This window comes from Teleopsis dalmanni, chromosome 2 (genome assembly GCF_002237135.1).
Source record: "Teleopsis dalmanni isolate 2A chromosome 2, ASM223713v2, whole genome shotgun sequence".
NCBI lineage: Eukaryota > Metazoa > Arthropoda > Insecta > Diptera > Diopsidae > Teleopsis > Teleopsis dalmanni.
This window is the reverse complement of record NC_051847.1, coordinates 79,237,218-79,261,491: the sequence shown is the minus strand read 5'-3', so window position 1 is coordinate 79,261,491 and position 24,274 is coordinate 79,237,218. Positions and strand designations below refer to the sequence as shown.

At 30.7% G+C, this 24,274-nt stretch overlaps 5 protein-coding genes across 5 annotated transcripts; 3 read left to right on the top strand and 2 right to left on the bottom strand.

Moving 5' to 3' along the window:
- Nucleotides 1–698: 698 nt before the first annotated feature.
- On the top strand, nucleotides 699–3,638 carry LOC119678608 (cullin homolog 1-like). Its single transcript, XM_038090536.1, has 3 exons — nucleotides 699–1,720; nucleotides 1,821–2,858; nucleotides 2,940–3,638. The coding sequence occupies exons 1-3, from the start codon at nucleotides 824–826 to the stop codon at nucleotides 3,339–3,341; spliced, it is 2,337 nt and encodes a 778-aa protein (XP_037946464.1). The 5' UTR covers nucleotides 699–823; the 3' UTR covers nucleotides 3,342–3,638.
- Nucleotides 3,639–9,873: 6,235 nt separating this feature from the next.
- Nucleotides 9,874–10,520, top strand: LOC119674906 (putative nuclease HARBI1). Its single transcript, XM_038086063.1, has 2 exons — nucleotides 9,874–10,081; nucleotides 10,135–10,520. The coding sequence occupies exons 1-2, from the start codon at nucleotides 10,057–10,059 to the stop codon at nucleotides 10,518–10,520; spliced, it is 411 nt and encodes a 136-aa protein (XP_037941991.1). The 5' UTR covers nucleotides 9,874–10,056.
- Nucleotides 10,521–12,896: 2,376 nt separating this feature from the next.
- On the bottom strand, nucleotides 12,897–15,280 carry LOC119684549 (probable cytochrome P450 28d1). The gene is made up of 8 exons (XM_038098608.1): nucleotides 14,994–15,280; nucleotides 14,786–14,924; nucleotides 14,598–14,705; nucleotides 14,228–14,332; nucleotides 13,751–14,164; nucleotides 13,581–13,689; nucleotides 13,235–13,504; nucleotides 12,897–13,170 (listed from the first exon to the last, which is right to left on the bottom strand). Exons 1-8 carry the CDS (start codon nucleotides 15,185–15,187, stop codon nucleotides 13,004–13,006), a joined length of 1,506 nt encoding a protein of 501 aa, XP_037954536.1. The 5' UTR covers nucleotides 15,188–15,280; the 3' UTR covers nucleotides 12,897–13,003.
- Nucleotides 15,281–15,622: 342 nt separating this feature from the next.
- On the top strand, nucleotides 15,623–16,269 carry LOC119674905 (putative nuclease HARBI1). Its single transcript, XM_038086062.1, has 2 exons — nucleotides 15,623–15,830; nucleotides 15,884–16,269. The coding sequence occupies exons 1-2, from the start codon at nucleotides 15,806–15,808 to the stop codon at nucleotides 16,267–16,269; spliced, it is 411 nt and encodes a 136-aa protein (XP_037941990.1). The 5' UTR covers nucleotides 15,623–15,805.
- Nucleotides 16,270–18,645: 2,376 nt separating this feature from the next.
- Nucleotides 18,646–21,051, bottom strand: LOC119683604 (probable cytochrome P450 28d1). The gene is made up of 8 exons (XM_038097383.1): nucleotides 20,743–21,051; nucleotides 20,535–20,673; nucleotides 20,347–20,454; nucleotides 19,977–20,081; nucleotides 19,500–19,913; nucleotides 19,330–19,438; nucleotides 18,984–19,253; nucleotides 18,646–18,919 (listed from the first exon to the last, which is right to left on the bottom strand). Exons 1-8 carry the CDS (start codon nucleotides 20,934–20,936, stop codon nucleotides 18,753–18,755), a joined length of 1,506 nt encoding a protein of 501 aa, XP_037953311.1. The 5' UTR covers nucleotides 20,937–21,051; the 3' UTR covers nucleotides 18,646–18,752.
- Between the last annotated feature and the right edge of the window lie 3,223 nt (nucleotides 21,052–24,274).

Here is a 24,274-nt window from a genome sequence, read left to right as displayed (position 1 = left end):
AAACCATTGACGTAGCCAGAGAACCGGGGTCGAAAACACGTGGAGAGCATTATATCAACCAGAAATATGGACGTCATAGTTTTTCTGTTGGTATAAACGTGGTATATTCGACCGTTTCAACTATAATTTAGGTGTCATATATCATCAAGAAAATAATACACTTTTATAAAGACAACGCACGAAAGCCTTACGTGCATATCCGTTATAGAGAAATGCCATGAATTTCGCTACAAATTACTTTGACACCCAGCATATTCATCAGTTCCAGCGACCAGTACCAAACTTAAAAAAATGTTTGACCATCTAATCGACGACAGTATCAAATTTTGTAAATAATATGGAAAAAATATAAGAGCTATTATTCGTAGTGATATAACAGTCAGCCTAATTTTTAGCATCGGGACTTGATTTATAAATTTTTATTATAGCATTTTATAAAGTGAACTTTTCTTTCTCTTTTTCTAATACATTGTTGTTGTTGCTGTTGAAAAATTTTGGTACATCTAGGGGAGTTTAACAACTTAAAAATTGATCGTCCAAACTGATCGGGGTGTTTACAGGCTATAAAACTTATGTGTCTGTAATCAACTGCCATAAACAAACTGTAACTCATCCTATATTATAAAATATGTATAATTTTATATCATTTTTGTCTGATGTCTTAAAATGTATAAACTTTAAATATTATATTCTTTTTAGGTATAACCGGATTTTGGAACTTATTTTTGAATTTATAACAGTCATCATTCCTACAAAAATTAAGAAAATAAGAGCAACTAAAAAAGCCGCGACTGAACCGCCAACCACATCTCGACAGAGTAAAATGCAACGACCAAGTTCCAATGGGACGACAGGGCAAAAGCACGCCAATCTCGATGACATATGGATTGATCTTGAGCAAGGTATTATACAGGTATTCCAGCCAGAGAAATCGTTGACAAAAAATCGTTATATGCAACTGTATACTTATGTCTATAATTATTGTACAAGCGTTAATTCATCATTGAATAATCGTAATACACACAAGTCGGGTGGGGCTCAATTGGTTGGTAAAAAGCTATACGATCGTCTTAAGGACTTTTTGAAGAATTACTTAAATGGCCTTCTACAAAATTTTGTATCTATAAAAGGTGAAGAGGTGCTTCTATCACACTATACAAAGCAATGGGTAGCGTATCAATTTTCGAGTACTGTACTGAATGGTATTTGTTCCTATCTAAATAGACATTGGGTGAAACGTGAGTGTGAGGAGGGACAGAAAGGCATTTATGAAGTATATCGTTTAGCATTAGTTACGTGGAAAGAACATTTGTTTAAAGTGCTTAATGAGCCAGTCACTAATGCTGTTCTTAAGTCCATTGAAGAGGAACGTAACGGCAAAACTATTAATCGCGGTCTTATAAGAAGTATTATTAATTGTTATGTAGAGCTTGGATTTAATGAAGACGATGGGGGATTACCCCTTAAAGAACAAAGAGACAATAAACTCTCAGTATATAAAGACAATTTCGAAAAAAAATTTATACTCGAAACTACAGCTTATTACGAACAGGAATCAGATGTGTACCTTAGCACTAATTCAGTGACGGAATATATGAAGCATGTCGAACAACGTTTAGCTGAGGAGCGTCGCAGAGTTAATCGGGATGATTTCAATTGCTTGCTAACTTCATATTTGCATGAAAGTACCCATGATGATCTTGTAATTGCTTGCGAACAGGTCAGTATTAATTGCTAAGTATTAATTGTGTACAGCACATACAGCTATTTATTTCTTTCCAAATATATTCTAAAATATTGTATTAATTTTTTTATTTTAGGTGCTTATTGTAAAGCATTTGGATATATTCCGCTCTGAGTTTCAAAATTTGCTAAACACTGATAAAAACGATGATTTAAAACGCATGTATTCATTAGTAGCAAGAACTCCCAAAAACCTAACCGAACTTAAGTCAATATTAGAAGAGCACATTTTACAGCAGGGTATTCAAGCCATTGAAAAATGTGGCAATAATGAAGCTGCAAACGATCCAAAAGTGTATGTACAAGCAATACTTGAGGTGCACAAAAAGTTTAATGCACTCGTTTTAACTGCTTTCAATAATGACAATGGATTTGTAGCAGCACTGGACAAAGCTTGCGGTAAATTCATAAATTCAAATGTGGTAACTCAAGCTAACAGTGCCAGTAAATCGCCAGAACTGCTTGCCAGATATTGTGACTTGTTACTTAAAAAGTCATCGAAAAATCCTGAAGAAAAAGAATTAGAAGATAATCTTAATCAGGTTATGGTTATTTTCAAATATATTGAAGACAAGGATGTTTTCCAGAAGTTTTACTCAAAAATGCTTGCCAAACGTCTTGTTAATCATACATCTGCATCAGATGATGCAGAGGCAATTATGATCTCCAAATTGAAACAAGCTTGTGGTTATGAATATACCATAAAATTGCAGCGTATGTTCCAAGATATTGGTCTATCAAAAGACTTAAACAATAATTTTAAGGAGCAACTACGTAAGACACAGATTTTGCAAGAAATAGACTTTAGTATTGAAGTGCTGTCATCTGGATCATGGCCATTTAATCAAGGGAGCAGCTTTTCATTACCCACCGAATTGGAGAGTTCGGTTAAACATTTTAACGAGTTTTACGCAACAAGGCATTCTGGACGTAAATTAAATTGGTTGTATCATATGTGCAAGGGAGAATTAGTAACGAATTGTTTTCGCAATAAATACACTCTGCAAGCAAGCACATTTCAGATGGCAGTTTTATTGCAATTCAATGATCAGACAAAGTTTTCTGTACAGCAATTAGCCGAAAATACTCAAATTCAAATGGATAATTTAGTGCAGGTGCGTACCTAGTAAACAATTATTATAGTAAATTTTTTTTATTAAAAACCTTTTGTTTTGCTTTTGCTTTTACTGCGGTAGGTTCTACAAATATTGCTTAAAGTAAAACTGCTAACCTCTCCAGATGATGAAAATTCCCTCACACCAAATTCAATGATGGAGCTGTTCTTAGATTATAAAAACAAAAAACTGCGTATAAATATTAATCAACCGCTAAAGACTGAGCTTAAGGTCGAACAGGAGGCCGTACATAAGCACATCGAAGAGGATCGCAAGCTTCTCATTCAAGCTGCTATTGTTCGAATAATGAAAATGCGTAAAAAACTCAATCACACGCAGCTCATCACTGAAGTACTAAACCAACTGTCATCACGTTTTAAGCCTAAAGTGCCAGTTATTAAAAAGTGCATTGATATTCTTATTGAAAAGGAATACTTGGAGAGAATGGAGGGTCAAAAGGACACATACAGTTATTTGGCGTAAAATATATGAACGAGACTGTGAATAGATATTTAGCATAAAATTCAAGAATAAGTTTAGAAGTGTTTGCAGTATGTATGTAAAATTAAAAGAAAAATATATTTATTATTAACCTTAAATAAAACATATATATATATATACCTATATATATACATTATATACGACAAATTTCCAGCGCAATGTTAAACATATTTCATAATAATTTATTGATGCAAACAACTTCATAAACACATACATGATTGTTCTAAGCTTCACCTACATATATTTTTAGGCTCTTTGTAATTTAATTGAACATTTAGTATACTACATGAATATTATTTACAAAAAATTGTTTGATTAAAAACTTTATTTTACTATGTTTTTTCCCAATGCATCCAAATAATTAAAACAAAAAACGAAAAAACAAATAAAAAGGTAAAATAGAAAAATAAATTGAATAGTTTTTGTGTTAAGCATGCATTAAAATCAAAATAAAATTTAATGGAAATTGTTTACAAAATTAAAATTGAATATAGTTTATGTGTTAAAAACAACAAAAAAAAATATTTTTTTCCAAAAGTTTAAGTGTTGACTTATTGATAAAAGCCCAAGATATAAACTGAGCGTTCACAATAAAGTTTTCGTATACTAAGTAATTATAGCACCAATCTAGACATATGGAACACAGTTGTGAGGCACAACTAGTCACTTTTTTTTTTTTAAATTAGATCATTTTCATTAAATCCTAACAATAAGTTTCAGAATCTTAAAAAGGAACATTACAAATTAATTTATATATACATATAAAAATTATTTGTAAATTATTTTAAATAGGATAATCTTCAGGAGAGCAGGACGGCAGGTCTATTATTGCGTTTCAGACTAAAGGAATTTATCAAAATAGCAAGAATTGTAGCCAGTGGATTCACATGGTTTTCGAGGCTTGAAACATATATCTGCTTTACTCTCGAACTCGACTCTGACGATCGGAATTTCCAAATCGATATACCAGGGAGCATCAGTTATCATTCTTAGAATCTTAGCTTGAACTCTGCAGGATTTCTACGCTTGGCGAACAGACATTACCAGGTGTAAGCCATACATCCAGATTGGCTTAATGATTTGGTTGTATAACAACATTTTATACTCTAAACATGAGACTGATGTCCGTTTAGTCAGCGAAGGCTTATAGCCTTCAGCTTTATTTGAATCCTGCTTGTTTCGATATGGTTTCGTCAAGTTAAGCGTTTGTCAAGGTGAATATCAAGATACGATTTTAATTCGCCATAGTAACAACCATCTTTTTACGAATCACAAATGAATTTGCAGTTGACTGGAAGCGATTGTGGTATTTTTATATCGGCACAAAATAAACTTATCGTCAGCAAATGTTGATGTTACTAAATTGATATTAGTGAAGAAATCCGACGTAAAGATGAGGTACAAGAATGGAACAAGAATGCTGCCTTGAGAAACACCTGCACTTATTGGGACGGCTATAGTTGTGTGCGACCTGTATCTTACTCTGAAAGATCTGTATACCAAGTACGATTCAAGTACTGCATGTGAGTTTTGCTGGAGTATCTGTCGTATTTCGTAGATCAGGCCCCCACCTGTATCTTACTCCGAAAGATCTGTATACCAAGTACGATTCAAATACTGCATGTGAGTTTTGCTGGAGTATCTGTCGTATTTCGTGGATCAGACCCTCACTGATGTAGAAATTCTGCAACGATTTCAATCTAGCACGCAAATCCGCTAAAGTGGCACTAACCAATGTATGCATAAATATCTGGATGTCCTTTATATACTGGACAAACTGAAACAAAGGATATTTGAAGACTTAAGAAGCGATACATCTTTTCTCAATCATCGTATAGGATACTAGTTGGAACTATGACTCAGAATTTACTTCGTGATAGGTTTTTAGAAAATTTCAGTATATTTTTTATCTTATTTAGAAGTCATGATACATTAATAATGAATATGTTCTTTTAATTAATTTTTAGAGCGAGTTTCAGCCACTTAAGTCCCAACTGGTTACGTGTGTGATACTAACAAATGGACGTAATATATAATCTGAGTACTAATAAGCTGAATTTATTGCTAGACATATTGTTTACTTTCTTTTTGATTTCGAACTCTGAAAAAAATTTTTAAATATACAAATGGACCGAATCATTTGCATGCCCGATTCCATAGTTATATAAATCTATGGAATACAAAGATTCTATCTTCTCAGCATAGAAGCCAGAAAATCTGTGTAATATAACCAATAAATAAAGCTATTAATTGAGGCATGCAATTTACCTAAACACTTTTCCTGCGTTTCTCCGGTTGAGAACTATAGATGTCAATAGCTTTAGCAATGTTTATTAGTGCAGATATAATGATATTTTAAAAATATTACTTATCACTACTCAATGCCATTTGTTTCACTATGAAAGAAGAACATAGCTTCACCGATTAGAGTTTCTAGAGTTTATCAAGTATCTACAACTCTTATATAGTTACTTCCTAATTATTTGGTCTATTCTGAATTTCATCTAAACGAAAATGGTAGTCGGGAATGACTTTTAATAAACAATATCTTCATTAAACATTTAAATTATACTACATACATATATGATTCATTATAAATATATTTCTATTTATATATTCTGTTTATAACCATTGAACCCATTGAAATCTGATAAAAATATGGTTTTATGTAATGTTTATAAAATCTATTAAAACTTTAGTCAAGGTTTACAAACTGAAGACAAAAAAGTGCATATCTACATTCAATGCATTATTCAGTTTAGTTATAAAAAAGTTGTTCCAAAAAATATACAAACATGTTTTCAATATATTTGAATATAGTGTTATAACATTATATCAGTATTATCATACTGAGGCTAGTTGAGTCAGTGCACTTAAGCACTTTTAGTCTCTGTTAACTGCGAGGTTTCTTCAAAATCCCTCTTTGCGCCTTGACTAGATTATTGTTTATCACTTCATCAGACTAAGCAATAATATAATTTGTATGACATGTTGGCATCAAAACAGATGAGCGAAGTCATGAGTAGAAGATCTTCGGTAAAAGCACATAGTGTGCACCGCCATATATATGCGTGACAGGTAACTGTTTAGCACTTGACTATATCCAGACCTCAATTACAATAAGACAATTCTTATTGCATATGACAGGTTTTTTCTATCCAAAAAGATTTTAGACAAAGACCTGTAGAAAATACTGTAGTAAACGCTTGGAATATATTTCCTTGGTATGGAGTAAAAAAAGTCCTTGACAATATTCGAATTAACTATAATGGCGTTCGAATGTCCATTTGTGTTACACTAGAAAACAAAAGCTTTTGGAAATACTTTCTTATGCTTGTATACAGAAAATTTTTTGGAATCCTCATTAGACTGATATTACTTGAACAAGATATTACTTGCTACGCCATCTGCTGTGTGTAAATATGTTTTGTCAAGACTGCAGTTTATTTCAGTACATCTTGTAGAACTGTGGTGTCCATACCGAAGTGATTTAAACCGTCATTAATTTATGTGTTCCAGGAGCAGTATGAGCGCTGGTTCAAATTTTCAGTCCATTGCAAGAAACTGTGTTCTGTGCGACGAACGAACTCATGCTATCTATAACTATAGATATTACTTATTACTTGTCTTACTACCCTCATCAGTTATTAACGTTGCTTAAAGCACAATAATTATTGCAGCGTCAAGATTTCTATTTCTGGGACACCCTGATTTATCACGAAATTCTAATATAGACACCTAATGTTAGCAATTTTTTCCACTAAGTCGATGTCTGTAATTGGTATATGCAATTTTTACATCAAAATACAAACTATATGGAATGTTGATGGTTTTTATGTGTTCATTCCTACAAAAAAAACCTTGATATCTGAAGAACTTAACTCAAATTGGTATATACAATTTTTATATTGATAACATAAACAAACTATTTGGCGTGTCTATTTAGAGAACTAAGCTATATTGATATGTAGAGTAGTGAGAAAAACTACTTGAAAGAAGCGATTTTACTTTAATTTCTAGACAAATCGGGGCACCCCAGAGAGAGAAATCGTGTTTTAAGATGTACATACATACATAATTTATTGGTACTTTGAAATACTTAAACACTGATTGTGTTTAAGAGTTTGAATTATATAAAGTGATATAACTTTGACTCATTTTTAAACAAACCCGCGAAATTTTTAAATAATGTTACTACAAATTCTCTCTGAAATCGGTGATGATAAATCAAATTAATAAAATCTATTGTCATCTTCTTGGATAAACTTTTCGCAAAAATTGTTATTACTGTGTGTTGACCGTAGTATAGTATCAATTACTTATATATTTTGAAAATACTTTAATGCTTTTTTATTATACTATAATTATTGATAAAAAAAATCGTTTATTACCGACAGATGCGGTGTTAGATGTTAGGAACTTTAGGAACATATATCTTAAAGCCTTAACTACACTTACCAGATACTTAAAAAAATGATTTATTGTGTCTCTTATCGATAAATGGTATCTAATCGACGGTATAAAGTAACTTATCCGGTATATCTTATATATATATTTCTTCTGTGCGTGTGTTGACAGTGAACTCCTCCTAAACGGCTGAACCGATTTTGATGAAATTTTTTGTGTGTGTTCAAGTGGATTGAAGGAAGGTTTAGATTCACAATTTGGCCCACTGGATAATGTCTTTTTAATTAATTTTTTATTTTTTGGTATCCATACACATTTATATTAGAAATTTAAAATTGATTCATGCTTACTTTGATTTGTTTAAAAAGTTTAAAATCTCTAAAATGAATCGTAAAACTGCCGTTGCATAGCTTAAATGCATTTAAATTCCGCAGTATAATTATAGGTGAGCCAATTTTTAATCTTAAGTTATGTGGTGGTATTCCTGGTAAATCCAGCGAATTCAAAAATTCAACACACAAAAAAGAAGAATTATATATATGAAGATATAAATAACGTACAAAAAACAATGCCACGTCTTCGTGGACGAGGAGGAAATATTTGTCGACGGACTCGGAATTCACAATTACTCCAGAACCGTCGGTTAAATAGATCGGCAGAAAACAATGAAAATGTAAGAAACCAGGATACAATCACACGTGCTAATGAAAGTCAAAAGCAACGCAACGAACGCCAGGAAAATTAATTGCAAGGGGAAACAACGTTCGCTGGGTCAGCTAGTTAAAGTATATAATTTAAAGGAAGTGTATTCGAATGTCTATATAGTATCCAGTATCATACTCACAGTTTCAGTCACTACAACTCCTGCTGAAATAAGCTTCTTAAAGTTAAAATTGATTAAAAGTGAGTGAGACAATCTGTATTGGGAATTATATCAATTGAAATAACAGCTGGTGTGAATTATAGCATAATTTTAAAAAAACTCAGTGGGTGTAAAAATAGGATTTTTGGAATTTAGGAATTTGATTAAGAATAAAACTTTCATATATGGTTTGTCTTCTTAAAGGGACCTCGTAATTCTGATGTCGCCGACGTCTAGAATTGGTCTACCTCCGCCACTGATTACCGAAAAATATAGTAACAGAATGCATCATCTGATTATTGGCAAAGAGAACAACAGAGCGTATTTTAAGTATCTATTAAATTATAAAAATCCATAAGAACGATTATGGTTAGCCGGATTTGTGTGAGCACAGGTGTAAAGATTATGTTTATCTGTAAGGTTTGTAAATATTGTTTATTAAAGATAATATTTTGGTGCGGTTACTGATTCATATGTGCGTAAACACAGATAGCAGAATGAGTTCAGACATTTTTATCTGCAATCACCAAGTAGTAATAAAAGTAATATTTCTAACATTTACTTTAAACAAATATTTAATTTAAGATAATAAAATATAAATTAACTTAATTTAAAATCAAATGTTGATAAGTAAAATTTAATATTTATAAATAATATATAGTTTATTCTATATATAGGGTATTTAGTATACAGGGTATTCTTCTATTTTAAGTCCATACTGCTATGTTGTGCAGTTAATCTATTTAAGAACAATTTTTTACTTGTTATAAATTTACATACAAGATATGTTATTTTCTTTTCATCTGCTAATAGAGGTAATAAAAAACTATTATAAATTAGATTTTATTGCTAACGTTTTATTATAGACATTAAAACGTAGATACTTTACTGCATATTTTACGCTAATCAAGTATAATTGAGGTTACATATTAGGTCTGTTCCACGAGCTACACATAGTAACTTTGAGTAACACTGTGTATACACAAGTGCGTTCCACGAACAAATTTGTGAGTAAATGAGAGCATCTGAGAGAGCGTAACATCCCTGTCGAAATTTGAAAATGTTACGCAGACTTTACTCATGCATTTTATATGAAGTAAAATTTGTGTTTATGTGTAAATCAGCTGTTATGGTTTGAATTCAAATTTTTGTATTGTTTGTTTGCGCGGCATTTGTGAATATAAAAAAATTCTGCATTTTTAATTGTAACAATTGTAATAAATAAATATTGAAATGGATAAAAACATAATAAATATTTTATTAAGTGATTTAAGTAACACAACACAACCAGAATAGTTAATACACTTCGAGATAGTGACTCTGACGATAATGTAGAATTGGTGTATTCGATATTACATAAAAAAAAAAGAAAACGGACATCCAGGCTCCTGTCATGACAGTTGGATCTTATAAAACTCTCCTATTTATATGCGACTACCATCGAACTGTGGAGGTAAGTTCTTTGGAAAAGGAAATGAGATTTATTAAAACGTCTTACCTTTATAGAATACTATCTACTAGCTGATTCCGCATACCCCTGTACACAACACATCATTACGCCATATAAAGACAACGGGCGTCTTACTCGTGCACTAAAGAATTTCAATAGAAAATTGGGGTCAGGTCGAATACTAATAGAAAATGCATTTGGTATTTTAAAACAACGTTTTAGACAGCTGTTCTTCTGTAAATTAAAAGGAGTTGAAAAACCGTGTCACTTTATAAGAGCATGTTGCGTTTTGCACAATCTTGCAAATGAAAACAACTTAGAATTCACATTTTCAGAACAATCTGAGGAAGATAATGATGTCAACAACCACATCCCTTTTAGATCAAGTATCGTTAGAGATTCGATTTGGAATGAATTACAAACAGAAAATAACTTGTATTAAAGTGTTTATTTGTATATTGCTTACTTTTCATTAATTAATTTTATTAATATTGCAATAAAGAACTTAATTCTAATTAACATATTAACATCACATTTTATAAATATATACTTAATTCTATCTTAGCTTTAAAATTACATTATTTAAAAAAATTTTAAATTCTAACTAAACATAAAGACTATAATATTAAAAGTAAATATGTTTTCAACATAATGTGTCCTAATAATAATAATATGTAATATATTAAAATAAGTTTAAAAATAAATAAATAAAATATATTAATTATTTTATTATTAATGTGTTTGTCTGTTATTTTTCAATTTCTATTTCTACTGTTTTGTTTTTCAAAAAACAGCCGTTTTCACCAGACTTTACTCAAAGCTGTTCCATGAAAATTTGTGTAAAGAGCGTAATCTGGCACTTTATTTGTGTTACGCTCTCAGTTTGTACTTTACTTCTGTTTTACTCATGGTTTACTATGTGTAGCTCGTGGAACAGACCTATTATCACACTACACACTTTATTTGCTTCAAAATATGAATCGACTTAGTGATGTTAAAGATTGACATTAGATTAAGCTATTTTTAATTTCCTAAAGTTTATGAACTTAATCTGGAAGGTCTTTGTTTCCAAAACAATCATATCACTTGTTATATCCCAAGGGATCGACTTAAGCCTATTGCGTTATCATATAATAAGAAACTCAAAGGTTAGAACTACTTAGAACTTAGAACACATCTCGGCAAAAAATGCGATGACTCAAAGATATGCCAGCATCTGATGCAATTTGGCCACGCTCCAATAAATGAAAATTAAACTCTCTAATTGAGATGCCTCGTAAAGAAATCAGTCTTATAGTAAGTTTACTTACAGATCATTATATTTTGGGTAATCATACTAAGAGACTAAATCTCCTTTTCAATAATACCTGTCGCAGTTATGGAGAGGACGATGAAAGTAATTAAAAAGTAATTAAAAACTGAATCTGCATGATATTCTTCGTTAAACAGTTCCACGGTGACCTTATGTCCGAAATAACTTTTCGTCAAGAATGTCATATATTAATATAAAACAATTGACTTATTTCTTTTATTTATTATATTTTAATTTCAGTTCTACTTCTATTTTATATTATGTTGAAGCTGTTTTGAGCCAGTGCACTTAAGCAGTTTTACTCTTTTTTAACTCGAGGTATTTTCAAAACCCCTCTTTACACCTTGACTTCATCTGACTAAGGAATAATTGACTTCAGATGTGCATACTTCTCCGAGAATCCTGTAACCATTCTATTTCTCTTGAAGAAACACTCTTTAAGTCATCTTAAATCCAAGACAGTAGGGTATATTAAAAGTCATACTTCCAAAAACATTGTCCATATCTCCGGTTTACTTAGGATTCATTTTGCTATTAACCAAATAGTTGTATCCTTTAAGAATCAATTTCACACTAATAGAAGAAAAGCATTTATAGGCACAATCTACATGATATTACATCTACTCATCGATATTCTGTATTGCTTTTAAGAGATAGCTATCATAAGCTAATTTGTGTAATCAGTTTAAAGAATACATAAGCTCCCGTTAAGAAAATATAATGCTTGAAATACCATTCCAAATTATAGTAGATATAGTACAAGCTATATCTATATCTATCTAGAAGCTATTTGATGTAAGTATAACTAATTTTCTGAAGATATATAGCATAACTTAATGTAGCAACATTTATTTTTTTTATGTATCCGGTTGACAACGAAAGGATTCCTAATCAAAGAAATCTTAAAGACGTGAAAACATACCTGAAAACGTATCGATCGACGATCGCTAAAGATATTTTTGGATAAAGGAGTATATGTCTTTAATTACATTTTATGTACGTATCTTGAAATCTAGATGCTGTCATGTCCTCCACAGGGTTCGTGCTCATGTATAAATGGGGTGGCGTAGTAGTATTGCTCTTTGTTGTATTATTTTTAGTTTCAGTGAACTATATCCATAGTAGTATACTTTGTTTGTGTAAATGTTTAGTGAAGCAGACGCTGTCCTGAAATAGCTTTGAAGATGTCAGTAATTTGAAAAACTGGGTATTAAATCAGTTTATTATTTATTTATGGAAATTTTCCTGAACACATGAAACTCTTTTGAAAAAAAAATTGTTATTAATCCTTTGGAGCTTCAGTATTTAAACTTTTACCGGTCATTGTCAAAGAAAGGCGGATAGCAAATTTGGGCTCAGTAGCCTTAAATGAACCAAAAAGAACTTGAGAAAGAGAAAGAGAAAGTGTGACATATTATTTATCTGCACATTTACCTATGCGTACCTCTCTGAGGGTTAGGAGGTCGAACTTTTGCTGTTGTTGTATTTACTATTAACTGCTAAAAGATTGAAAATATTTGTGAGTTTATTGATAACCATTAAAATAATGGTAAGTAATTATTTTATAATTCATTTAATTTCAAACTAAAGCTTTAAAAAGAAGTGCATAAAAATCATTTCCGCTCTTCAAAATCTAGCCATATGCCACCGTTTAGATATGCCATGAAATATATTTCATCCAAATAATTATCTTTGCGTGTCTTCGGGTTAAGCTTTATATTGAAATTACGTACAATTTCAACAATTGCAGCTTTCATTTGAGTGAGTGCAAAACGCATTCCTACATAATTTGTAAATAAATATATAAGTAATATCATGAATTAAAATAAAACAGTTATAGTTACCGGGGCACACTCTGGGACCATCTCCAAATCCGAGATAAACACCCATTTCACGATATTTCTTTACACCACCATTTTCCTCTAAAAATCGTTCTGGTTTAATTTCTTCTGGATCCTCATAGTATTCAGCATCATGATGTATAGCGTGTATAGGCACTAGAAGGACTTCACCTGGATGAACCTTGACGGTGTTGCCATTTTTATTGACGAATTCATATGTTTCTGTGCACAGTTTACGTGCAACTAATTGTGGTGGGAATAAGCGTAAAGCCTCTATGGATAAAAAATATTAACAAATTAAATAAAATTTCAAATACTTCTTTAGTACGATAACTTCATAATTACGAACCATGTACGCAGGCATCCAGATAAGGTAATTCACTTAATTTTTCAAAACTGAGTTCTTCATTACCGATCTCAGTCCGTAGTTTCTCTTGAGTTCTTGGTTCACGTGCAAGCTTAAATAATTAAAGCAATTCAATTAATTTTTTAAATATGAAATATTATATATGAAAATACCAAAAGTAAAGTATGTGCCAACACTGCAGAGGTGGTCTCGAATCCATCAGTCAAAAACGTCATCGTATGAGATATAAGTTCTATGTTCGTTAAATTTTTCTTCTCTTGCAATTGAAGCACATAGTTCAGATAATCCAAGCGTGTAGTATCTCTAGCTTTGCGTTTAATGTCGATGGAGGTACTCATTAAATCGAAGAAGAAGTTTTCAACATCCTTGGTGAAAAATCTTGCTGTGTAGATTTTACGTATTTGCGGTATTAGATTCGCAATTACAGTATACAAAATAAAAAAGGTGGATTGTTTAAAGACTTTCAATGTCATATCGAAAATCGGAGTAGGATTGTTTGAGAAGCTGTTGGCTTTTATTCCAAGTACACAGTCCGAAACGACCTCAGTAGTATAGCGTAAACATAACTGTATGGTAATAGATTTTTAAATTGAATTTAAATAATTTTAAATAATCACTCGGCGTCATACCTGTTTGGTTTCCAATCCATCTTTTGATGCCATTTTTATTTGATTTCTGATATAATCTGACAACGTGTTGCAAACTTTTAATGTAACTGGGTAAACAGCACTCACCTATTTTGCAGTTATTTAAATGATAATCGCATAAATTAAAGAAATAATAAAAAATTAAATTAGTTTTATTGAAAAGCCAAAGTGCTCGCTGCTCTCATGTATAGTACAATATTTGTATGATAACCTTTTCTGTATCATATAAAGGAAATTTAATTCTGGGTCATTTTTAATTATCAATTAAATAAAGAAATAGGCAATTAATTATTGTAAGTATTAAATTTGAAACTTAAATATATTTGAATTTTATTCTAGTTTTTTTACTTACACGATTCGCTGTCAGACCCGGTGTTATTTCAGCACGTCTTTCCTTCCATTCCTCGCCAGTGAGGAAGAAAATATTATTGGCGAGTATAACATCGTTATTTTTATCCACCTTACAATAAAAATAAAGCAAATATATATGTTAATATGTTAATATAATTAATTAATTAATTAATTACAAAATTAACTTACAAAATTAGCAAACTCATTGTCGTGAAAATTTCTGAAATCGTTGACGAATATCTTATGTGCGTATTCGGGGTTCACTATTAGTAACTGAGGTGTGCGAGCATTGTATACTCCAACAAAATTCTCATCTTGTTTGTATTTTCTATTATTGATAAAATTAGTATTGAAAATAATTAAACAATTATTTAATATAATATTATTACGAACGTACTGATATAAATCATTTACATCGTATACAACATGACGTTTCTGCGTAAATTGACTGGGAAAACTACCAACAAATGGGTATGACTTTCCCTCTTTGACACCCAATTTTTTCCAATAACCAAAGTTCCATACTAGAAACTTATAAAATAAACCAGCGACCAGTGCTAGAAGCACAAAAGTAGTAAAAAACGGACACATTTCTATATATGACTTGCGTCCTCCTTTCTTTGTCCGATACTAAACTCAACTAAATACAAAAGTTTCGCATTCGAGAGCACTTTTGCTACTTGTAGGCTCTATCTAGACTAGGTTACATATTAGGTCTGTTCCACGAGCTACACATAGTAACTTTGAGTAACACTGTGTATACACAAGTGCGTTCCACGAACAAATTTGTGAGTAAATGAGAGCATCTGAGAGAGCGTAACATCCCTGTCGAAATTTGAAAATGTTACGCAGACTTTACTCATGCATTTTATATGAAGTAAAATTTGTGTTTATGTGTAAATCAGCTGTTATGGTTTGAATTCAAATTTTTGTATTGTTTGTTTGCGCGGCATTTGTGAATATAAAAAAATTCTGCATTTTTAATTGTAACAATTGTAATAAATAAATATTGAAATGGATAAAAACATAATAAATATTTTATTAAGTGATTTAAGTAACACAACACAACCAGAATAGTTAATACACTTCGAGATAGTGACTCTGACGATAATGTAGAATTGGTGTATTCGATATTACATAAAAAAAAAAGAAAACGGACATCCAGGCTCCTGTCATGACAGTTGGATCTTATAAAACTCTCCTATTTATATGCGACTACCATCGAACTGTGGAGGTAAGTTCTTTGGAAAAGGAAATGAGATTTATTAAAACGTCTTACCTTTATAGAATACTATCTACTAGCTGATTCCGCATACCCCTGTACACAACACATCATTACGCCATATAAAGACAACGGGCGTCTTACTCGTGCACTAAAGAATTTCAATAGAAAATTGGGGTCAGGTCGAATACTAATAGAAAATGCATTTGGTATTTTAAAACAACGTTTTAGACAGCTGTTCTTCTGTAAATTAAAAGGAGTTGAAAAACCGTGTCACTTTATAAGAGCATGTTGCGTTTTGCACAATCTTGCAAATGAAAACAACTTAGAATTCACATTTTCAGAACAATCTGAGGAAGATAATGATGTCAACAACCACATCCCTTTTAGATCAAGTATCGTTAGAGATTCGATTTGGAATGAATTACAAACAGAAAATAACTTGTATTAAAGTGTTTATTTGTATATTGCTTACTTTTCATTAATTAATTTTATTAATATTGCAATAAAGAACTTAATTCTAATAAACATATTAACATCACATTTTATAAATATATACTTAATTCTATCTTAGCTTTAAAATTACATTATTTAAAAAAATTTTAAATTCTAACTAAACATAAAGACTATAATATTAAAAGTAAATATGTTTTCAACATAATGTGTCCTAATAATAATAATATGTAATATATTAAAATAAGTTTAAAAATAAATAAATAAAATATATTAATTATTTTATTATTAATGTGTTTGTCTGTTATTTTTCAATTTCTATTTCTACTGTTTTGTTTTTCAAAAAACAGCCGTTTTCACCAGACTTTACTCAAAGCTGTTCCATGAAAATTTGTGTAAAGAGCGTAATCTGGCACTTTATTTGTGTTACGCTCTCAGTTTGTACTTTACTTCTGTTTTACTCATGGTTTACTATGTGTAGCTCGTGGAACAGACCTATTATCACACTACACACTTTATTTGCTTCAAAATATGAATCGACTTAGTGATGTTAAAGATTGACATTAGATTAAGCTATTTTTAATTTCCTAAAGTTTATGAACTTAATCTGGAAGGTCTTTGTTTCCAAAACAATCATATCACTTGTTATATCCCAAGGGATCGACTTAAGCCTATTGCGTTATCATATAATAAGAAACTCAAAGGTTAGAACTACTTAGAACTTAGAACACATCTCGGCAAAAAATGCGATGACTCAAAGATATGCCAGCATCTGATGCAATTTGGCCACGCTCCAATAAATGAAAATTAAACTCTCTAATTGAGATGCCTCGTAAAGAAATCAGTCTTATAGTAAGTTTACTTACAGATCATTATATTTTGGGTAATCATACTAAGAGACTAAATCTCCTTTTCAATAATACCTGTCGCAGTTATGGAGAGGACGATGAAAGTAATTAAAAAGTAATTAAAAACTGAATCTGCATGATATTCTTCGTTAAACAGTTCCACGGTGACCTTATGTCCGAAATAACTTTTCGTCAAGAATGTCATATATTAATATAAAACAATTGACTTATTTCTTTTATTTATTATATTTTAATTTCAGTTCTACTTCTATTTTATATTATGTTGAAGCTGTTTTGAGCCAGTGCACTTAAGCAGTTTTACTCTTTTTTAACTCGAGGTATTTTCAAAACCCCTCTTTACACCTTGACTTCATCTGACTAAGGAATAATTGACTTCAGATGTGCATACTTCTCCGAGAATCCTGTAACCATTCTATTTCTCTTGAAGAAACACTCTTTAAGTCATCTTAAATCCAAGACAGTAGGGTATATTAAAAGTCATACTTCCAAAAACATTGTCCATATCTCCGGTTTACTTAGGATTCATTTTGCTATTAACCAAATAGTTGTATCCTTTAAGAATCAATTTCACACTAATAGAAGAAAAGCATTTATAGGCACAATCTACATGATATTACATCTACTCATCGATATTCTGTATTGCTTTTAAGAGATAGCTATCATAAGCTAATTTGTGTAATCAGTTTAAAGAATACATAAGCTCCCGTTAAGAAAATATAATGCTTGAAATACCATTCCAAATTATAGTAGATATAGTACAAGCTATATCTATATCTATCTAGAAGCTATTTGATGTAAGTATAACTAATTTTCTGAAGATATATAGCATAACTTAATGTAGCAACATTTATTTTTTTTATGTATCCGGTTGACAACGAAAGGATTCCTAATCAAAGAAATCTTAAAGACGTGAAAACATACCTGAAAACGTATCGATCGACGATCGCTAAAGATATTTTTGGATAAAGGAGTATATGTCTTTAATTACATTTTATGTACGTATCTTGAAATCTAGATGCTGTCATGTCCTCCACAGGGTTCGTGCTCATGTATAAATGGGGTGGCGTAGTAGTATTGCTCTTTGTTGTATTATTTTTAGTTTCAGTGAACTATATCCATAGTAGTATACTTTGTTTGTGTAAATGTTTAGTGAAGCAGACGCTGTCCTGAAATAGCTTTGAAGATGTCAGTAATTTGAAAAACTGGGTATTAAATCAGTTTATTATTTATTTATGGAAATTTTCCTGAACACATGAAACTCTTTTGAAAAAAAAATTGTTATTAATCCTTTGGAGCTTCAGTATTTAAACTTTTACCGGTCATTGTCAAAGAAAGGCGGATAGCAAATTTGGGCTCAGTAGCCTTAAATGAACCAAAAAGAACTTGAGAAAGAGAAAGAGAAAGTGTGACATATTATTTATCTGCACATTTACCTATGCGTACCTCTCTGAGGGTTAGGAGGTCGAACTTTTGCTGTTGTTGTATTTACTATTAACTGCTAAAAGATTGAAAATATTTGTGAGTTTATTGATAACCATTAAAATAATGGTAAGTAATTATTTTATAATTCATTTAATTTCAAACTAAAGCTTTAAAAAGAAGTGCATAAAAATCATTTCCGCTCTTCAAAATCTAGCCATATGCCACCGTTTAGATATGCCATGAAATATATTTCATCCAAATAATTATCTTTGCGTGTCTTCGGGTTAAGCTTTATATTGAAATTACGTACAATTTCAACAATTGCAGCTTTCATTTGAGTGAGTGCAAAACGCATTCCTACATAATTTGTAAATAAATATATAAGTAATATCATGAATTAAAATAAAACAGTTATAGTTACCGGGGCACACTCTGGGACCATCTCCAAATCCGAGATAAACACCCATTTCACGATATTTCTTTACACCACCATTTTCCTCTAAAAATCGTTCTGGTTTAATTTCTTCTGGATCCTCATAGTATTCAGCATCATGATGTATAGCGTGTATAGGCACTAGAAGGACTTCACCTGGATGAACCTTGACGGTGTTGCCATTTTTATTGACGAATTCATATGTTTCTGTGCACAGTTTACGTGCAACTAATTGTGGTGGGAATAAGCGTAAAGCCTCTATGGATAAAAAATATTAACAAATTAAATAAAATTTCAAATACTTCTTTAGTACGATAACTTCATAATTACGAACCATGTACGCAGGCATCCAGATAAGGTAATTCACTTAATTTTTCAAAACTGAGTTCTTCATTACCGATCTCAGTCCGTAGTTTCTCTTGAGTTCTTGGTTCACGTGCAAGCTTAAATAATTAAAGCAATTCAATTAATTTTTTAAATATGAAATATTATATATGAAAATACCAAAAGTAAAGTATGTGCCAACACTGCAGAGGTGGTCTCGAATCCATCAGTCAAAAACGTCATCGTATGAGATATAAGTTCTATGTTCGTTAAATTTTTCTTCTCTTGCAATTGAAGCACATAGTTCAGATAATCCAAGCGTGTAGTATCTCTAGCTTTGCGTTTAATGTCGATGGAGGTACTCATTAAATCGAAGAAGAAGTTTTCAACATCCTTGGTGAAAAATCTTGCTGTGTAGATTTTACGTATTTGCGGTATTAGATTCGCAATTACAGTATACAAAATAAAAAAGGTGGATTGTTTAAAGACTTTCAATGTCATATCGAAAATCGGAGTAGGATTGTTTGAGAAGCTGTTGGCTTTTATTCCAAGTACACAGTCCGAAACGACCTCAGTAGTATAGCGTAAACATAACTGTATGGTAATAGATTTTTAAATTGAATTTAAATAATTTTAAATAATCACTCGGCGTCATACCTGTTTGGTTTCCAATCCATCTTTTGATGCCATTTTTATTTGATTTCTGATATAATCTGACAACGTGTTGCAAACTTTTAATGTAACTGGGTAAACAGCACTCACCTATTTTGCAGTTATTTAAATGATAATCGCATAAATTAAAGAAATAATAAAAAATTAAATTAGTTTTATTGAAAAGCCAAAGTGCTCGCTGCTCTCATGTATAGTACAATATTTGTATGATAACCTTTTCTGTATCATATAAAGGAAATTTAATTCTGGGTCATTTTTAATTATCAATTAAATAAAGAAATAGGCAATTAATTATTGTAAGTATTAAATTTGAAACTTAAATATATTTGAATTTTATTCTAGTTTTTTTACTTACACGATTCGCTGTCAGACCCGGTGTTATTTCAGCACGTCTTTCCTTCCATTCCTCGCCAGTGAGGAAGAAAATATTATTGGCGAGTATAACATCGTTATTTTTATCCACCTTACAATAAAAATAAAGCAAATATATATGTTAATATGTTAATATAATTAATTAATTAATTAATTACAAAATTAACTTACAAAATTAGCAAACTCATTGTCGTGAAAATTTCTGAAATCGTTGACGAATATCTTATGTGCGTATTCGGGGTTCACTATTAGTAACTGAGGTGTGCGAGCATTGTATACTCCAACAAAATTCTCATCTTGTTTGTATTTTCTATTATTGATAAAATTAGTATTGAAAATAATTAAACAATTATTTAATATAATATTATTACGAACGTACTGATATAAATCATTTACATCGTATACAACATGACGTTTCTGCGTAAATTGACTGGGAAAACTACCAACAAATGGGTATGACTTTCCCTCTTTGACACCCAATTTTTTCCAATAACCAAAGTTCCATACTAGAAACTTATAAAATAAACCAGCGACCAGTGCTAGAAGCACAAAAGTAGTAAAAAACGGACACATTTCTATATATGACTTGCGTCCTCCTTTCTTTGTCCGATACTAAACTCAACTAAATACAAAAGTTTCGCATTCGAGAGCACTTTTGCTACTTGTAGGCTCTATCTAGACTAATTGAAATCAATGCAACATAAACATTTCCATTCGCTTTATTATTTATTAATTGAGCAGCCGAAGTCCCGCACTGTCTAAAACCATAGAGCAGACATTTAAATAAATTGTGCTTTGATCATTTATTATTGTTTTTTTTTGCCGGTTCTTAAGTGGCATATGGGTGCTCAAGGTTAGATAACAAAATATTTATAATTAAAAAAGAAAAATTTAAAAAAATATTTTCGATCACTCTTATCGACAAACCCCTCTTCTAAACTTATCATTTTGCAGTACATCACTGAAGTACTCAGTACACAGTGCGTCTCTTAACTCGAATATCAGTATAATTTTCAGTTTGTCGTAGTTATTTTTCAGTTTTGATTGCTCTATTACACCCTACACACTTTTGTGAAAATAGTATATTAAATTTTATTTGGAGCGAAAAGAAAGAGTTCTAGAATATCGTACTAAGTACACATTGTTTATGTTCAAAAAGTAACCGTAATTTGCAGATTGAATGACAACCACTTGAGATGTACCTATGCAAAACTTTTCCATACTGATAGTTCTATTAACTGTAAATACGTAAATTCTTAAAGTAATCAGTTTTGTAAGTTAGTTTGCCGGAAACTTGAAAATAATCTAGATCTTTCTGCGCAAATCTCACAAATCTGCGTTTTGTGATTTTTATGATGTCATATCTGGTGGACCAAACTCTCTACAATCATGTGATTAAATGCTATGTGAATAGTATCTTATAATCCAGACATGTATGACTTTTATCGATTTCCTAAACCTAAACACTTTCCACGCCTCTTAAATCATTACAGTTAATGATTACGAAAAAGCGATTGAAAGAAAGATTAAGAATCAGAGATTGACAGCAATATTGAAACGTGATCAAAAGAAAATATCTTGAAGATTGGATTACACAAAATAATATACTCACCTCTTATGGAAACCAGAACTAATATTCAAGAATTAACTAAGTCAGAAGCGGGAGGGAATAACTTAACATTCTGAACTGGTCTTAAATTGACAAAACTTCATGTTTATCATCATTGATAATCAACATCATGATTATTATTGATTGAAAACAAAAATGCGATTTGTCTACTTCATTTTGTGCCAATATCCTTGTGCTTATTAATTTATCTTACTAAGACCTTTCATTTCTCTAACGAAACAATCAATAAGACGTGTTTTTGGTAATCATCTGTGTGTTGAATAAGCTCGATCATCTTATACTGATATCTACGTATTATCAGTTTCTCTTACTAAGTGCTTCCATGTCTTCATCAAAACAATCAATAAGACTTGGTTATCATTGTTATCATCTGTGAGTTGAATGCACATCATGTTGCACAGATATCTTCATCTTACCAGTTTCTCTTACTAAGCGGTTTCATGTCTTCACCGAAGTAATCAAAAAGACGTCAAGTTTTGATCAACTTTTGTGTCTGGAATGTGCAAAGCTTTGCACAAAAATATTTTCCTAAGATCATATACAAAACCGTAAAATCCTTTTCCTAACATTTTTTCTCTCATTTTTCTCAGAATGCGGAATAGATTTTGACATCCTCTACAATATTGTAGCAATCCATTCTGTTTGTGGCTTTGTAGTTTCTGTAGGTAGGAGAAACAGCAAGAGATATATCTATACAATAAGATTTTTTTTCATCTGATATGATATGTCTGATAAACGCTAGGTCGTACTTAAAAATATTTTTCTGGGTCCGTACAAAAATCTATAAATTTGTTTTTTTTAAGAATCGTAATATTTTTATTTGATAATTCTTATGAAACCTTTCTTGTAGGTTTTTATTTTACTAAACATTAACTCATCATTAAACTCGTGTTATATTGAGTTTTAAAAAAAGAAAATATGTAGTCATACTAATATCATGTTTCCACTGCAGCTAAAACTACTTATGTTTATAAAATTCAGATTTAGTCGTTTCCATTGACATAAGCTAATTTATGCATGTGAAATAGCTCGTTTATTTATATTTTTCATATAAAATATATAACAAATATTTAAAATTTTAGTAATTGTTCTTATTAAAATTTATTTTTAATGGTTGCTATTGAAATTATTTGCTTTGAATCAGTTATTTATAATAAGTTCATTTGGATAAAAGCTCTGTATTGTAAATTATCCTCATTAGCAAACTTTATGAGTAAAACTGTCTAAATAAGATAGTGGAAACATGGTATAAATCAATTTAATAAAATTATTAATTAATTAATTTAAAATAAATTATTTAGAATGAAATGTATGAGAATTTAAAAATTTTAGTTATTAAGGTATGTTAGATAACTTAGAAGATGATTATTTTCACAATTTAAAATTTCATTTATTTTATTTGATTAATTTATACAAAACATTTTCTATTAATTATACTTTTTTCTATACTTATTAACTTAAAATGTATGATTATAAGTTATATACTTTTTTCGATATCCAGTTTAAACGGCATTGTTTTAACGGTCCATCTGCGGTGTACAGATCGCACCAGTTTTACTCTTTCACACCCATTCTTTCTTAGTACTACACACTTTCTCCATGCTTTCTATACGTAAAATCAAACATTCTGAACACTGACCGCAAATTTTAACCAGTCAATATTTTGTATTTTTAAGTTTGCAAAAAAAATCACCAATATCCTTAAATTTAAACATCACAATTTAAATCTCTTGTATATAGATATACCACTACTTGCATCAGCCCTCTCTTTTAGTACCACACACTTTCTCTATGCTATCAGACACCTAATTATTTTCTATATTCGAACCAAACATCTTCAGATGAAAAATTGTCATATCTGAAATTTATAGAACGTTTACGTATGAATATGACTCATTTTTGACATTGAAAATGCTTTTCTTAATTGACTTATTTATCTAAATGGTTGGTTCATATTTTAGTTTAAGCAAATATGTTCAAGAATTACCATAAAAGTACTTCTGCTATCAACATGTCTGTAATAATGAGGAATACTTTCCTTCAACTTTCAAACATCCTTTTCTACAAGCCGAACTAAGGGGACATCTCTAGAATTTAAAAACAGCAGCCTGGGATAATTCTATCTTTCACAAAACTTTATGAAGATAAGTGAATAAAAAAACAGGATTTTCTACAGCACGCATTGTATATGTTTGGTTGATCGGTTCTGGACTTCTTTTTAGAGTTCAAATTTTTTTTTTAAGCTTAAAAATGTATCAAGAAGTTAGTTTTAAAACTCCAG